Source organism: Zosterops lateralis, assembly GCF_965231275.1.
Source record: "Zosterops lateralis genome assembly, contig: SUPER_6_unloc_1, whole genome shotgun sequence".
NCBI classification, from domain to species: domain Eukaryota; kingdom Metazoa; phylum Chordata; class Aves; order Passeriformes; family Zosteropidae; genus Zosterops; species Zosterops lateralis.
This window is the reverse complement of record NW_028154616.1, coordinates 1,623,035-1,639,801: the sequence shown is the minus strand read 5'-3', so window position 1 is coordinate 1,639,801 and position 16,767 is coordinate 1,623,035. Positions and strand designations below refer to the sequence as shown.

The 16,767-nt window shown below is 39.4% G+C and overlaps 1 protein-coding gene across 3 annotated transcripts in view; it reads left to right on the top strand.

Moving 5' to 3' along the window:
- Window positions 1-16,767, top strand: part of MPPED2 (metallophosphoesterase domain containing 2) — a 104,162-nt gene that overhangs the window by 40,687 nt on the left and 46,708 nt on the right. For all 3 annotated transcript variants that reach the window (XM_083885324.1, XM_083885325.1, XM_083885323.1), the window contains one exon: window positions 16,285-16,510. In XM_083885324.1, the coding sequence (XP_083741450.1) occupies window positions 16,285-16,510 (226 nt within the window). The remainder of the gene's footprint in view (window positions 1-16,284; window positions 16,511-16,767) is intronic.

The window sequence follows — 16,767 nt, the reverse complement described above, 5'->3', positions numbered from 1 at the left end:
AAAACTTTTGTGAATGGTTTAGTGGCCAAATATAAATGCCTTTGTAGGGAGCAAATCTCTCTTTACCTGCAATGTGTCCTTGCCTCTAGTGTAAACATTGTTGCTAGAGCTAAAAAAAAAACAACAGGTTTTTTTTTTCTTTTTCTGTGCTGTAGTTCCTTGATCTTGTTATTTGAAGTGAGAAGAAATGAATGATCATATAATCTTAATGCAGAGATTTTCTTATTAGGCTCTGCATAAGTGGATGTGGTCCTCAGCAAAATATTGTTAATTATTTAAAAGTTTATTTTCGTGTGACTTTTAGTAACTGACAATAGCTGCATCACCTTGGAATTGCTGGTTGTTATGTGGAATGGATGACAAAATCAAAATCTGGTGTTGCTCTCAGAACTATGGACAGACACTTGGTTCCAGTCTACACTTAAGCTTATGCATTAATGCTGTGGAAATTTGAAATTATATTCAAAACTGTTAAGCCAGACACCTGCCAGAATGTGTTTGATATTGAAGATAGCGTAATTTAATTTGAAAAAAAAAAATCCATACCAGAATAGTATAATATTAAGATCAAGCTCTTTTCTTATTGCTGTTTAAAAATGCAGGGTCACATTCCACTTTTATCCTTTCTCAATCTCTCTGGTCTGGCTTAGTTATCTGGCTTCATCTCCTCTCCAGGCATGGCTCATTGGGGGTTTAGAGTAAGTGTATTGCTTTTGCTAATGTACACTGAGAACAGTTTCAGTGTGATGAAGTGTTTGTTCTTGAGGGCTTTTGCTCCGTGAAATCTATATTTCTGATGTGAATTATTTTTGCATCTGACATCACAATATTTTATAAAAAAACAAACTAGTAAGTTCTAAATTTCTCCAGATTCAGAGGGGTATTAGCTCAAAGTATTCTGGGGTAATTTAGAACCAGAAGGAAGCTTGTGAATATTTTAAAGTTAAATTAGGGCAATAAAAACAAATCTCTTCCTTTTTTATAAATTGATTTATTTCTGATTTGTGTTTTTACCATCTGGAGTGTATTTTGAACTCTGTATTGCTCTACTTGTTATAGCTAGAATGAACAATTGACTAAACATAAAACAGCATTTTGATGAACAAAACTCTGAGCACTTGAAAAAAATTGCATTCCTTGCAAGTGAAAGAAAAATGCTGACGTAGCTTTAATCCTGTGAGTATGTATGAGTTTTGCACAGCTGTTCTGGGAGAGAAGAGAGCAACTCCCTGCAAAATGTATTAGTCCAATTTTGGAAACAACTGTGTCTTCTATGATGGCCCTGGTGAGGAGCTTCCTTAGGCTTCAGACACTGGGGTGGGATGGAGATATTTTTAGAGGTTGAGCTGGTGCTGCTTGTGTTTATTTCACTGATTTTGTAGTTTTCTGGGTTAGGTATTGCACTCTGTCTTTACCATAAAGTTTTAAAAGACTTCCTCCTAGTTTATTTAGGGTTTATTACCATATTACTACTTAAGAATATTTCCTTTGCTTTTATTCTGACTCCTAATGTATTTAATGCCATGGTAAAATCCCATTTGTACTTAGTTTTCAATTCTCATATGGCTTACCTGAATTAATAATCAGTGCTCAGCTTTTATTTCCAAATACCTTTTTATGAGAGATTATTAACAATTTTTATCTTTGTTTTTTTCTTCTCAGAGGAATACAAAAATAGTTTGAATGTTTAATTTTATAATATTTATAAAGTAGTGGGAAAATGCAAACATATTGATTTTTGGTAATGGCTCCATAATTTTTCTTGATGTAACAATCTATAGTGCAATGTGAAAACAGAAGTAGGAAAAAGTACAAAATTCTCCTTTCGTGCCATGGTTATTATAGCTGCTTCTTCATATTTGTCCTCTGCTCTGAGTCAGATATTAGATGCTTTGTGGGAAACAGAACCCAAAAATATAACTTAGGAGGTAAAATAGAAGCAATTGGATAAAATGAATGTTGAGGTAGTAAAATTTCCACTGACTAAAATGGAATTTATGCCTGAGGAGCAGTGTAAGATCATTCATATCTGATCAGTTCTTTTTTGTTCTGCTCTTGTTATTCCTGGCAATTCTTCATAAAGCAATTTCTCAAAAATCTATTTTTGCTATCTCCTAATGGTCTACAGAGAAATGGACAGTTTTAAAATTGTGTTTGCCTCTAAAGTATAAAATTCTCTTTACAAATTGCCACGGTCAGTCAAACCAAATATAAAGGTGTTATTTGACAGCCATTAGAAAACTTGGCTCAGGTAAAATGTGCTTTCAAAGAGAATAACTTTCTGGAGTGTGTGGCTCTTTATAAGTTTAAACTAATATATTCATTTGGTAATTTTCAATGAAAGAAAGGAGCCAGTGAGCGCTGCAAAGTATTGCACAGTTCTTGAATGGATTTTCAATCACAATAATTGCTTGGTCATTTCTTGGATGTGCTTCCCTGGGCTGCTAATGTTGTCTTAGAAGGGGGGAGGGGATGATCAGGTTTCTTACAACAAGCTATAACCAAACCAAATTTATGAAAACCCCCCAAAATAATTCTTCCTTTCAATTCCCCCTTTCCCGCAAATCCACTTTGAAACAGAAAAGAGATTTATGGTTGCTGTATTGACCAGGCATGAAACAACTAAATCCACTCAGATAGAAACTTTTATAGACATTCTTCCTCCAGTCCTGCTGCCACAGACACATATTGTAATGAGAATGATTTCAGTGGAGAGCAGTGGAAGGATGGATTCTTTGTACAACATCAGTTTATTTCTCCACTTGCAAATTTAATGTTGCGTCAAAAATACAAAGTGCAAAAATACTTCTCTCCTACATTTTCACACCATGCACACCATATTAATAATAGCTAATTAAAATAAGTCTTTCTGTTAGTAGAGCATCACATTCCAGGCTGGAAAGAACAATGGTTTTGGGGTGGAGGAGTTGCTGTGAGCGAAGAGAAGTTGGGGCTGGGGAGAAAACACTGCGGATTTTAGTATAATGTGTAGTGTTCAAAGAAATTTTATTTCATCATAAAGATTAACAGGCTGTGTAATTCAATTTAAAGCTGGTTGGCAGTGTTCTGTCTATTACAAAGCCTTTTTATTTTTTTTCTTTTTTCTTTTTTTTTCTTTTTTTTTATTGCCACTATTTTTTTATGTTGTATGTGACTACAAAACCTAGTAGACAGCAGGAACGATCTTTGGGTTTTGTATTTCCCACCTGCCTTTTTCTTTTCTGTTCTGCAAGTTAGGAAATACGTGAGATTACCTTAAACAAAACAGTCTATCAATGAAATACCAACCTGGATTTTTTTTGGCTTATATATTTCTTTTGTGGCCCAACTGCCACTAAAAGTGAAGACCTGGAAAAAATGTTCAATTGAGGGGGTTGAATCAAGCTTAAAACTCAAATGTTAGCATTTATTCACACTAGTTGTGGACCCTATTGTGCCGTAGAAAAGCAACATGCAGCAATTTATGGTAATGCAAGACTGGCAGAATTTTATCTTGCGATAATTGCCTATACTAGGGGTTTAATAAATGTTCCAAGAATTACTGACTTCTTTTTTTCTTAACGAAAAACAGAGAGCTGCTTATTGCTGGCTATAACCAGCCTGCGTGGCTTGTTAATTAACCCTCTTGTTGCAGTGGGCTGAGGCTGGGTGTTTGAGCTTGGGCAAATCCTGTGTCTGAACGATGTGTCCTGACACAAAAGGGCTGTGAGAGAGGGGCCACATCTCCCATCCACCCCTGTCATACCTGCTAGGAGACCTTCAAACCTCAATTGCCTGTATTTAGGGAGTATAGTGGTTTTGGGGGGGGAAGATGTTGTAGTTGTGGGGAGAAAAAGAAGAGAACCCCTTTTCCCAGAGCTAAAGGAACTTTTGTTTTCTTTGTCCTGCTGTGTCCTGGGCATGGCAAGGAATCATGACACCTGCTCTGTAGGGTGGCTACAGGACCTACAGGCAGCACCTCCAGCCCTGGTGTGAGGTCCTGGAAGGACCCTCAGTGCTGACTGACCCCTGACACCAAGCTGGGCTCACGGGAGGGCTGCATGGGGTGGCCCTTCCACACCTTTGGGAGGGGAGTTTCTCAGGCCTGGTGCTGGCTTTGAGGCTCAGGTCACTTCTGTGCCTCACTTCACTGAGCTGTTTTGGTCTCTTTTCTCATCCTGCATCCCAGCTGAGAGGTGACAGTCACCAGAGCCTCTCTGGCTGCTGATGGTACCTTTAGTGGAGAAGGAAGAAAGCAGCACACCAGGGGACAGCAGTGTATGGAGAGAGGCCATGCAAAGCCAACATAGGAGAACAAAATAACATCAAACTGGGGGTGGGATGGAGACTACAAAGAAGAGGGAGACAAATGAAAGCACAGGGATATAAAGTACTGGACTGGCTCTTTTTCACCTGCTTTTTCCAGAGCTTCATCTCTTCTTGATTTAATAGAATTAAGAAATGAGAGCTTGGGAACACTCTGTACTTTGAATTTCCTGTAATTTTTGGTAAGTGAACCATGAAGACCTCAGAATTATGTGCATCTTTTCTAATGAGCCAGAAGCTTTCCCATTACAGGGGAGGCTGAGTATCAGAGTGCAGTGGCTCCTTTTCTCTTGAATGTTGCCATTGCGTTTTTTTTGTGTAACCAGACAGCACAAAGGGCTCTTAGTTTAAAACAAAACTGCAAATGATAAAAAATTACCCACATGTCCTTACTTTTCCCTGAGCTGCTCTCCCCCATATGTTACTCTGAAGGCTCCCTGCTCCCTCAGCAGCACTTGGCATTTGCCTTCACTACTGAGAGATGAGCAGAAAAGATGCAAGGCAGACATGAAGTTTGCTGCAGCTTTGTGCAGGAGATGTCTGCTGAGCACGGCAGGGAAAGAATTTGCTCCTTCTGTTCTCCTCTGTCCTTGCTGCAAGTTTCAGTGGTCACTAAGGATAAAATAATGCAGCTGTAGCCATACTTGTGGTCCTGAGAGTAAAGGTCCTGGGCTGATGTCCCCTCATAAAACTCTGTGCAAAGTAATCCGCTATACAGAAAGGCATTCCCCATTTGTTGCCTCCTTGCTGGAAATTACGATCCTGTGCCATCAGCTGGAGTGGGAAAGGCAGGAGGGGGTGCCCTGCTGTGGTGGGTACCCAAGCTGCACGGGGATGGGGAAGGAAAAGCCTCTGCTCTGGTGTTGGAAAGGGTCTGGCACTGGAGTGAGTTCCCAGAGTGTGTCCAGTTAGAGTGGAAGCAATACAGCTATTCATAAACAACTGCTTCCCTGAGACCAGCTGTGAAAACAGGGATCCTTGCCTGTGAGGTGAGAGGGCAAAACCTTAGCAGAAAGGAAGATAAATGATGAATAAATTGCTACCTTTGTCTGAAGTGACTGAAATAGCTGCTCTCTGAATGCTTTGTTCTAATAACTGCCTCTAATTCATTGTAGTTGTCACATTATTCAGCAAAACTTAGTCTGCATAGCATAGCTTTTTACAGCAGGTTTCTCATCCTATTTTATGTTTTAAAGGCTAGAAAAGATGGCTAAAATGGCTAGAAAGGATGGCTACTCTGCAGAAAGCACACTAAGTGAAAAATTGCATGGTCCAACAATTAACCATAGCTTTTAATAACAGAGAAATATTTATTTGTGGACCAGAAGTCTCCATGTCCTTCTCTGCCCTAAAGTACAGATGCTGCAAGATACAGATTTTCAAGCACCTTGTGAAAATGTTGCTGTAAATTCAAGTGCACAACGATAAATATAAATCTCACACATTTATTTAACTTGATTTAAAAACATTTCACTCCTAGGTTAGTGGCTTACAATTATCCTTATTGAAGATCAGAGATGGCAGCAGCAGAGGGGCCTATCTCCTTGTAACAAGGGCAGGAAAGATCGAGAGTTTTACCTGAATTCTGTCACAAATAAAAGCATGCAAACTCTCTTGTAGAATGGAATTTACATTACACGCACTGGTTTTCATTTTTTCTGTTTTGTCCTGCCTTTGGAAGGACAATTATTTCAGCATATAGCTTTCTGCAATGAAATTTAAAGATTTGGATTCTTAAAAAAACTTCAATGTGAATTGGAATGGTCTGTTGTGAGGTCCTGGGATGTTGTAACACAAATTACAGCCAATAAACTGGTAATTCAAATTCTGCAAAGCCAGTAGAAAAGAGGAGGTGGCAAGAAACAGTAGCAGGGGTGAGACAGAGAACTCAGAAATCACTAGAGCTGATGTCCATAGTTACCACTCTAAATCTTTTTCAGGCTTCAAGCTTCCTTCTCTCTCTCCTTTTAGTGTTTAGTGTTTGTCACTATGCTTAAACTCACAAGGAAAGGATCTGTGCCCTTCTGGTCAGGGAATTCTGGATGGCCAGGAAGAAAACCTGCATAAGAGGAATTCAGTTCCTTGTAATAACATGATACAGCTAGAGTGGTTTGGTTGTCTCTCTCAGTAGCTAAGAAACCTCTCTGTGAGCTGGGTTATTAAAAGGAATTTCCTTACGGGGCTCAGGAGATTCCTGGTATCCAAGTTCATCTTGAAAGACTATAATGGAATGTTTAGCTTTATTTAGAATAATAAATTTAGATGCGGTTCAGAAAATAACGCTGGAGGTTCCTAAAGACCTGCCTGAGTATTTCAGTTGACTGTAATTTCTGTTTGCATTCTCTGTGCACTTCCTCTTTGTGTTCTGTTCTCCATAAACAGTTCAGAAAAGGACCATGGAGGTGGTTCTGGAACACAGTACTATCCATGCTGTCACTTGGATATTGGGCTCTAGAACTGTTGTTTAGCTCAAGCTTTCAATTTCTGCCCTTCCAACTTAGCAAAGGAAGAAACAATTCCCAACAAGCATCAGCACTGCCATGTGAAAATATGTTTAAAACTATCTTTGAATATCAAACTTGCTTCTTATACTTTCATGTTTACAAATAAAAGCACAAGCCTTGATCACAGGGTAAAATCTCAAAAGCAGCTAATTGCTTCAGCACACTGGAGAATGCTACATTCTCAGAGTTATTAAAAAGATGCTGTCCTGCTTTTAGGCAGTAGTTCATGCTTTTAAAGCCTTTGGGATATTAAAAAAAAAAACACTTTATCTTATTTCTTCTCTTTAAGTTTATTTTCCTTGTGATTATTCTTGTTATCCGTGCTTTTATCTTTCCTCTTACCATTATGGACATTTATCCACTTAACACTGGTACTGATAGTTGGTTAATTGTGAACCCCAGTATGTTTTGAAGTTTACCAACAATACACTCAAAAATCATAATTTTAAAGGAAGAATTTCAGTTCCAGCTATAAAATCAAGAAGTTATGTAGGATAAAATGTATCATAGAAAGAAAATAGTTTTTAGAAGCTTCTTATTTGTGTATTTTGAGTTTTTTGTCTTCATAAGAAATGCTCTGAACACTTTCCTAGGATACAAAAAAAAAGGAGATATAAGGTGATTTCCTACTGCTTTGTGCATTTGTAAGTCTCAGAGACTTTCTTCTAAAAATGAGAAAACAAATAATGGGAACCAGCTCAAAGACTTGGGAAACAGGAAAATGTTTTGGTGACCAGTGCATTTATTTGTTCAGATGAAGATAGGAGGGTAGATACTGGGAGGATGCTGGTAGAGGGGTGTGTGTTGGTCAGTCCTGTGGGCAGAAAAGGAAGTTCTGCTGCTTGTTTAAAGGTTTCTGTCAGTAAGGTAGAAGAATTTGGGGAAGAATCTGAATCTGAGTCCTGCACTCATAGTTTTCATTTCCTTCACTAAGATGTGAAGAATTCACATCTTCTTTCTCTTTTTTAAATAAAGATTTCACTTTTTCTGGAAAATCTTGTCCTTAGCTTACCCTGACCTTTTGCAGTGTTAAAATCGGTGTACATTAAAATACCAAGACATTGTCTGTGATAATTATGATTAGCTTAATTACTTCCTGTATAATTGTTTCTCAAAATGACCTCCTTTTTGGTGGCTTTTATTCATTTATTTGGGGGGGTGGGGAAGACTTAATTGGAATTGTAGAGTACAGACACAAAGGGTATGTTATGGGAAACATCCAGATCTGTTTGTGTCAGGCGGTGGAAGTTGGGTTTTATATTCTTAAGATTCATGGAGAAAAATAATTTAAATTGATACAGTATGTGTGTGCACAAGGTAATATCAACAACCAATATATTATTTCAAAATCTGGTGAATTTCTTTATGGAGGATTAGGTTTTATAGTGTGGGGGGCTCTGAAAAGAAAATAGAATTGTGTATTGATGCCTTTAGAAATATTATTTGAGGGCAATAAAATGTTCTCTGAAATTCCCTCCTGAGTGGAGAAAATGGAATTTGTTTGCAGTAATTGTATTTTCTAGCATTTGCTTTCACGCTTTCCAATATGAGTTAAGCCAATTGGAACCTGTGATTTTGTTTTGCTTATTGGCGAAAGTACCATGTAAATTGATCTGTGTTGCATTTAGAGAGAATGCTTTGAAAATTTTGAAAGAGAGATGCCTTTCTCTTCTTAGATTTAGATAGTATTAGGGTTCATTTTTATGTTTCAGCCTAATGTAATAGTAACCAAAAATGTTTCTTATCAATTAAGTCTAAATTAAGTCCAAGAAGGACATTTCCACATAGCCCTGCTGGCACTGTGAAGGCAGAGCTTCAGTTCCTGCTCTCAGCCTTAGTCTTTGGAGTACAAGGTCACAGCCATGTGAAACCACACAGTGTGCTGAAATTGGCCTAAAATTTGTCAACCCTGCTTCATTAAGATATTGACTGCAAGAGAAGAACCTAAGGTTCTGTTGGACAAAACAGAATGCTGCATTTCTCTGTATGTGCAGTACACATGCACTACAGACCCTGAACTGCAGTGGGCTAATGCAATTGACTCTGTCACTGTAAATACAGGGTAATTCTGTTTAGGGAAGCACCCTTCAGCTCTGCCAGACAAAAGATGTTCTCACCTGAAAATCTCTCATAATTTTTAAAGTGAGCACCATTTCCCTTAAAGGATCCCTTAGAAGGGGCACGTGGCACAGACCTGGGAGTCCTTTAGGTATTATTTTGCTATGGGGAAGGGGAGAGGAGCAGGAACTACCGGTAAGGTGAGAAGCACTTGTAAAAATGAAAAGAGACAGACAAAGCTATTGCTATTTCCAGGTAGGGTGGTGTCTCAGAATTTGCTAAATTTAAAGAGAAATTTAACAGCTGCCAGCTCCTTTGATTTTAAGTTATGTGATTTTATTTCCTCTTGAAAGCTCAATCTTTTAGGTCGCATAATTAAAAGCCTGAAAAGAAAGCCTTTCCAGGGACTAGCAAGCAATCTGTGTTGCTTGCGTTTCAGATTTCATAATTTTAAAGTCAATTTGGGGGGACTTTTTACTCCTAAAGTTGGCAGTGCTGTGAGCTGCAAAATCTGGAGGTTTGTGTTTGTTTGTTTGTTTGGGTTTTTTGTTTGTTTGTTTGTTTGTTGGTTTTTTGTTGTGGTTTTTGTTTGTTTGTTTTTTTGTTTTTGTTTTTGTTTTTGTTTTTGTTTTTGTTTTTTTGCTTTTGAGGTTAGACTGAACAAAACCTTCAGATTCCATTTCAAAACAAAAAAAAAATTCAAATTCCATTTCAAAACAACAACAACAAAAAATATATTAATTGTGAAGTGAAGATTTCCATGTTTAAAAAAAAATACTTTTTCTTTAAAAAATACAGGTGTTTCAATAAGAGTAGCCCAGTGAAGTTCAAAACAAGCTGGAGATCAAAACCCAGGACAAGTTATGTCAGAATAATGCTGAGGAAGCCGTGGAACAGTGAAGGGAAACAAAAGCTTCTCGCTTATGTAGTGCTGCATTTTTAATTTCAACAGACAGGAGGAAGATATTAATCACAAAACAATTACATTAGAATAATGTTACGGTTGAGACATAAAAACATAAAAGCAAGGAATTGTTACCAATGCCAGAGAGTGGTTAAACCAGCCCTGTAGTCGAGTAGGTTCTTCAGTGCACCTGGCCCTGGTGCAGGGCTTGTGCTGCACGTGGGGATGTTTTACATCTCCAGTGTTGTGTGAAGTTCACTCCATTTATTTGTGGAAGAGAGAAGGAGTGGAAACAGTTGGTATTAGGGACCAGTAATGTTGCAAAACCAGACTGCTGTGCAGTGCCTGTCGCGGTGGAGCAGCCTGTGGTCCCTGGGGAAGGGCCATGTGTCCCTCGGCACCACTCAGCTGAGTTACAGGACCTGAGGCAAGATTCACTCAGGGCTTCCTTGCTTTCATGGGTTTATGGCTCAGCCTGGGAATTCCTGTAACGTAGTTTTTTGTGTTTAATGTTTCTTAGACTTGGTTTTCCATTGCCAGCATGGAAGAAATCCTAATGCATGAGTTTCAGAGGAGAAGGTAGCAGACTCTGAACCTGCTGTGTGGCTAAACCACAAGTGTGAGTATTAACACTGGAGCTGTCAGGCCTTGTGAAAATTAATGAAGCCTGACGGTTACAGAGGGAAAGGTCAGAGGCAGAGCTTGCACTTACCTAACATTTCTGTTTTGTTGTGTCTAACAGTGTTTTCAACAAAGGGGAGCTTTAATGTACAAGCTTGGGATTTATCGCAGGAATTCAAGGGTCTCAGCCTTTGCTTCTCCCTGTGCTGCGATCTGGTGTTTTCTTTGCATAAAGGCAAAACAGTTACATTTTCATTCATCCTCTCTTCTTGCTGTGTTGCCTGTGTGTGTATTACATTTATTTTTTCTTCTCCAAAACTGGAGGGAAAAAAAAAAAAGAGGCATCTCAACTGATGGTGGAATACTTTTCACTGGGAAGATTTTGAGAGATCTTGCACTTCAGTTCTTTGTACTGTTTTAGAAGCATGCTCTGGTTTTTGTGCATGTTCTGTTTTTACTTGCTGCCTTTTTTTTTTTTTTCTTTCAATTGTTTCATTCTGTAGGTTTCTACAGACACAGGGAGCTAAACAGCACAGAAATTAATGGGCTGCATTTTCAGCCAGTGTGTTGGTTGACACCAGTTTGAGCAGTTCCATTGAGGGCATTTGTGAAGGCTGACTTGATTAAAACAGCCAAAGTGTTTTCATAGTCAGTTGGCCAGTCTCATCTTAGAAAAGATGCTTTTCTTACCCAGTTTTGGATCTTGGTTCCTGAAGTGGGTTGTTGATGGGATAGGTCCAGCTTATCCTGTAGAAGCTCGAGTCTTTATAACTGTACTTATACAGTCTAACTCGCTTATTGCTGCTGGAGGAGAAATAACACCCTTTGAGATATTCTGTCTTTGTTTTAAAAAGCTGAAAGGAGCCACTATGTATGTTGCTACTGTGCTATAAATCCTGGGAAGAGAGAGTGATCATGGCCCTGTGATGCCAAGGGCTTTCCGTGAGAAACCTCTCTAGGAAGATTTGCAGAGCTGCTGACCAGAGGTGGGCTGTGCTGGTTGCCCTCAGCAGCTGAGGCTGTGGGGACTGGAAGTCTGTAGGAGCAAACCAAAATGTGCTCCTTCTGTGTTTATCCCTGGACATGTATGGGGTTGGTTTTAGGGGAATGCTCCATTACCAGTTTTTTTGCACTTTTGGGGCATATACAATATACCATAGATTTGAGGTGATTCATTTGCACTCGCATCTCTCCTGTACAGTTTTCCCTCTTTTCGAGGGGATTAAGATTTGTACTTCAAGGCTTCTCAGCCTATTTCTCAGCATATGGCCAAAGGGTTTATGAGACTATGAAGCAGGCATGATAAAAACTTCATGTTTCATGGCAGTGTTGTGTGGTTTGATTAGTTAATGCATGCGTATGCATATTCAGAGCTTTGCATCAAAAGCACTTGCATATCATTTGTGTGTAAATACAGGTTTCTATCACTATATAGACAGCTAGTATCACATTATTTCTTATTCACCTACTTCTCTGAGGGGTTTGCAGGTAACAGTAGTCAAAAATAATCTGATTTGCTGTTTTTATAGGGACTCGGCAGTTAATGTTCACTGCCAGGCACACTTCTTTTCATGTGTGGCAGCTCTACAGAACTTGGGTTGTGTGACTAAACAGTACTCATATGAAGCATGCTATTAAAATGGGAAGGGTTGTTTAACAGATTAAGGCTTCCTAGGATGCAGGTGCCTAAGGTGAACTTAAAGAAACCCTCTGGAACAGCTACTTATGTAGGCTAAAAATAACCCCACAACCTCCCCAGCCCCAAGCTTCCCCTCTTGTCCCATATAATAGATATATTTAAATCTGTTGTTCAGCTGACACTTGGAGTGGTGTAAATGTTGCAGCTAGGAAGTTCTGCCTTAGCAGCATTCACAGACCCTCACCCCTTTTTTGCTACATCAGTTTTCATCTGGATCACTGCCCTGGTCCACTCTGCTCTGTGCCCACCAAACCTCTGTGCTGGCAGGAAGGTGTCGTGGCACAGGAGTAAAGGTGAACCATGGGGGGACAAAGGTACTGCAGCTTGAGGGTTGGCTTGTTAGACCAGAAGTCACAGAAATTTTCTGAGAGTCCTAGATTAATGCATCTCCTGTAAACAACTCCATTTGTTTACAAGTCATTCAAGATAACCATTGTTGCCTTTATTTGAGCAAGAGCAGTACTGACCTTTTGGCTTCCAGAAGAGAACAACTTGTCTAATTGCAGTGTTTTCTTGATCGCATTTTCTTGATTACACTGTACCCTTGCTTGTACTGTTGAGAGCAGATGTTGAAAAACATCTTGACCAAAATAATAGATGTATAGTATAATAATAATGTGTATTTTGAAGATACACATATGCACAGCCTGTATGTGTGTATATACACATAAATATGGGTTTCAAATGCTCCACTATAAGTGACTCTGCTTCACAGACATAGTGCCCTGGTCGTTTTTGGTAGTTGTAATTTTAGCCTTTTGATCTCACCTGTTAAGCATTTAAGTATTTTAAATCAACTCAGTTACTATGCTGGGAGTTAATAACTGGGGTTTCTGAAGTGCTTGATCCAGCAAACAAAACTTTTTCTAGTTTGGAAAAGGATTCTTCTAACTGTTTTGCAGAGTCACAGTATAAATTAGAATGAATGATGTTACTGATGCATAATGGAAGATTTGGTAGTTAGGAAAACAGACTAATAAAGACCAAATGTGGCTAACAAAGATTTAGTGAAGAAAAATGAGAAAGAGCCTTTCAACCTGTGTGTTGTGCTGTACAGGCAGCACAGATTCAGATACACAGAGATTGATCTGGTCAAGATAAAACTAAATTACCATGGAGTAGGATATTTTTGAAGATGACTGTTCATATTTCCATATTAAACACAAGGTCAACAGATTATAGACAAAGGGCAGGTCTGCCAAAAGAAATCACACCAAAATATTTCAGAAATTATATCAGAGAGAGTGAATGTTGCACAATGCCACAGGGCTTTCAAGAAGGAAAAACCAGAATGTGATTAATAAATAGCCAATCTGATTGCAGGTAATTTATTACTATGATTAGTGCTATATAGTCTTTCCTCAGGGAAGAGAGAAGAATTGAATGAAACTTCCTCTTGGTGCTGCCCTGGCTTTTGATGTGTTGGGCTTTTCAGGGGTGGTGTTGCTCATGTGGAGCTCCTGGGCCAGCACCAGAGAACAAGAACCAAAAGTGACTGGTGATGGCCTGGAGGCCCTGGGTGGGGAGCAAGGCCTGGCCTTGGTACCCTCCCTGTGGCAAAGATTGCAACAGGCACAAATACAGAGCACACGGCTTCTGGTGTGGCTGCTGGAGGACCAGGAGCCTGGGCTGGTGACTGTCACACCCACAGCCAGCACTGGTTCCTCCCCAGCTCATGGGCACAGGGTGCAGCACCACTGAGCCAGAGCTCGGGGGTGAGTGCTGATGAACTTGGGTCCCTGTAAGGGCTCCTCTTCAGAGCCTGTCTTGCCTCAGTCCTTGGTCCTGCTGTTAATCCTTAGATTTTGTTGGTGGGGACATATCCTGGGCTCCCTGGCAGCAGGAGGCTGTTCCCTGCCAGTGCCCCCCAGCTCCCCAGTGCCTCCTCTCAACAAATGAACAAGTGGAACATCTCCTTAGTCCTAAAAATATCAACAGGTGTCTTCACACTAAGTGCAAAAAATACTGTCTGGGTTTCCCCTACAGATTTCAGGTGCTTCTATAACATGTATAATATTACATCTATATGTTTTAATAATTACTGATGTCACCATTAGTTTGCTTTTGCATGTCCTGTGTGTCTACAAAGTAAGCCCTTATTTTTAAAATGTAAAGTTAAAAAAAATGTTGAGCAAAAATGCTCCAGGCTTAATTAGGCATAATATCAGCAAAACGTGCTGGTTTTCAAGTCTATCAAAATAAATGAAAGTGTAAAGCTTGGACATGTACCAAGTAAGATGAAGAGTTTTCTGTGTTAGAACAGGCAAATGTTGATAACTTAGCAGAAACTTGAATTTAACTTCTTCATCCTACTCCTCTGAGAATATTATCACACCTAGCTTGTTTTGGGGGATTGATTGTTATGACAAGTGTATCAAATTTCATGCTGGTGGTATCTTTTATGTTTCCTGGGAGAAGAGAAAATAGCAATTTTATCTTGTGCCCAAGAGTCAAAGAGAGCAGGAATTGTAGATACATGCCACACAGAGTTTTTATATAAAAATACATTGCAGAGCAGCATGTAGTAGAGATGGGGAAGGGGAGGAAAGTGGGAAGGGAGTGAATCAAAAACTGTAGAGAAGCATTTATTGCATCTCCCCAGCTTTTATTCTAATGCAGCACCACAGAGAGTTATGAACAAGCTGTATTTTGTTCAGATGTGAGGTGTCTGGTGTCTATGAAAAACATAGTCTGCTTGGTTTTTTCAAGAGATTTGTAGCTTTTTGGTTTTCTATTCAGAATTAACTGATTTCGCAAAAATGAAGTTTGCACACATACCTTGCATAATTCCTCTTTCTATGCTGTAGATATTGAAAAAGCAGAGGGTTTTCACTGGTTCCGCTGTAAGTCTTATTTAGGGGAGAAGTTAATCTTTGTATATACTTTATATAGCTTTACTCTGAGACTTAACTTGAAAAAAGAACCCAAATCCAAACAGTTTTAAAAGTTGAAAGACAAGTTTTAAACTAGAAAAGCCACTTCTGTCTAGGAGAACTGTACTCACAAGAAATGTATGACATCTGATTCTTTCTTCCCTGGGATAGATCTTGTGAGTTCCAGAATGGGAAGATGGACCCATGGATTTCTACATACATTTTTCTACCTTTATGAAAAAAAACAAAGGCAAACTGCCCAAAAATCCCCAAAACAAGCCCAGCCATTTCTAAATGATTATTAGTAATAAACACCAAAATGAAGGATAAGGTATGAGACTAAGAAATCAGGCTTATTGGGAAGGCAGCAGGAGTTAGCTTTGATGCAATCTTACGAGTGATTTTTGGCAAGTCACAGTGGGACAGATTTTGTAAAAGAGCCTAACTTCTGTGAAGACACCATAGTGTGGGACTGTATTTTTAAGGGAGCTCAGCACCCAGTATGTTTATTTGGAAGATCTGGCACTGATTGCTGATACCAAGTGCTTGAAAATCTGTTCTGAACTCTAAAAATCTGTCTCTGTGAGCATGATCCATGCCTCCTTCCAAACCATGGTATTAGCTCCCCTGAAAGGAGGGGAGCAAACATGTAATTCTTTACTTCTGACTCTGATGGTAAATGAATTAACCAGATTTTCTTTTTTCCTAGTTTGTCTTATTTGGCTGAGTTCTGTGGTTGCTTCTACTTGTGTGCTTTTTACAAGACATGAGATCTTGCCATAAACATAATAACAATAATAATAACAATATAAAAGTACATTGCATATGAATTGAAGCTTTGGGGACTAAGTCTTGAATAAATGCCACTGGAATACAAATTAATTCAAATAATTTAAAGAACCAGCAGTCTGCTTTGGTGCTCTCAGGACATAGATGGCAGGCATCCTGCAGTCTCTGGTCACTGCCTGCATGGACACACAGGTTCCTCACCGCAGGTCACTCCTGGGGACTGCTGGCCCTTACCTGGTTAAAGGCCTCATTGTCATGCTTAGGTGAATAGCCCAGCAGTGGTGTTTTATGGCACCTTTGGAGGTGGTTTTGCTGAACTCTGCAGTACAGGCTCTGTGTGCCATTCTTGTGCATTTTTGATGCCGTTGCAGTGAGTGGAGGAGAAGCAGCATCAGTCTCTTGTGCCCAGCGTGGAGATGCACACCGGCCCCGGGTGTTCCACTCTGTCACTGCTAGCTGTCTGCTTATTGTGCCAGCCCTGCTGGTGGGGGAGGAAATGTGCTAATTAAGTCCTCTTTTTTGTTATTTCAGGAAACCTACCATATGAATATAAAATAGTGATTGCTGGGAATCATGAACTGACATTTGATAAGGAATTCATGGCAGACCTTGTTAAACAAGATTACTACCGCTTTCCCTCTGTGTCCAAATTGAAACCAGAGGACTTTGACAATGTTCAGTCACTCCTGACAAATAGTATTTACTTACAAGATTCAGAGGTAACAGTTAAAGGATTCCGAATATATGGTGCCCCGTGGTAAGTCTCAATTTAAACTTTCTTTGCTGTTTATTACTTGAACCACAGCAGGAACCATTCCTGTTGAACGTGCATGAAGCTGCTTTGTTGCATTGCCCTGCAGAACAGCATCAGACTGAGCTGTAACCATTCTGAAACAGTTGCTTTTCTTTTTTTTCCCTTTTCTTTTTGGATAGATATCTCTATTTAGCCATGTGTATGAAAGAAGACAAAAGGAACTGTAACTATTTCTATTCTGCTTGGTGAATGCACTTAAA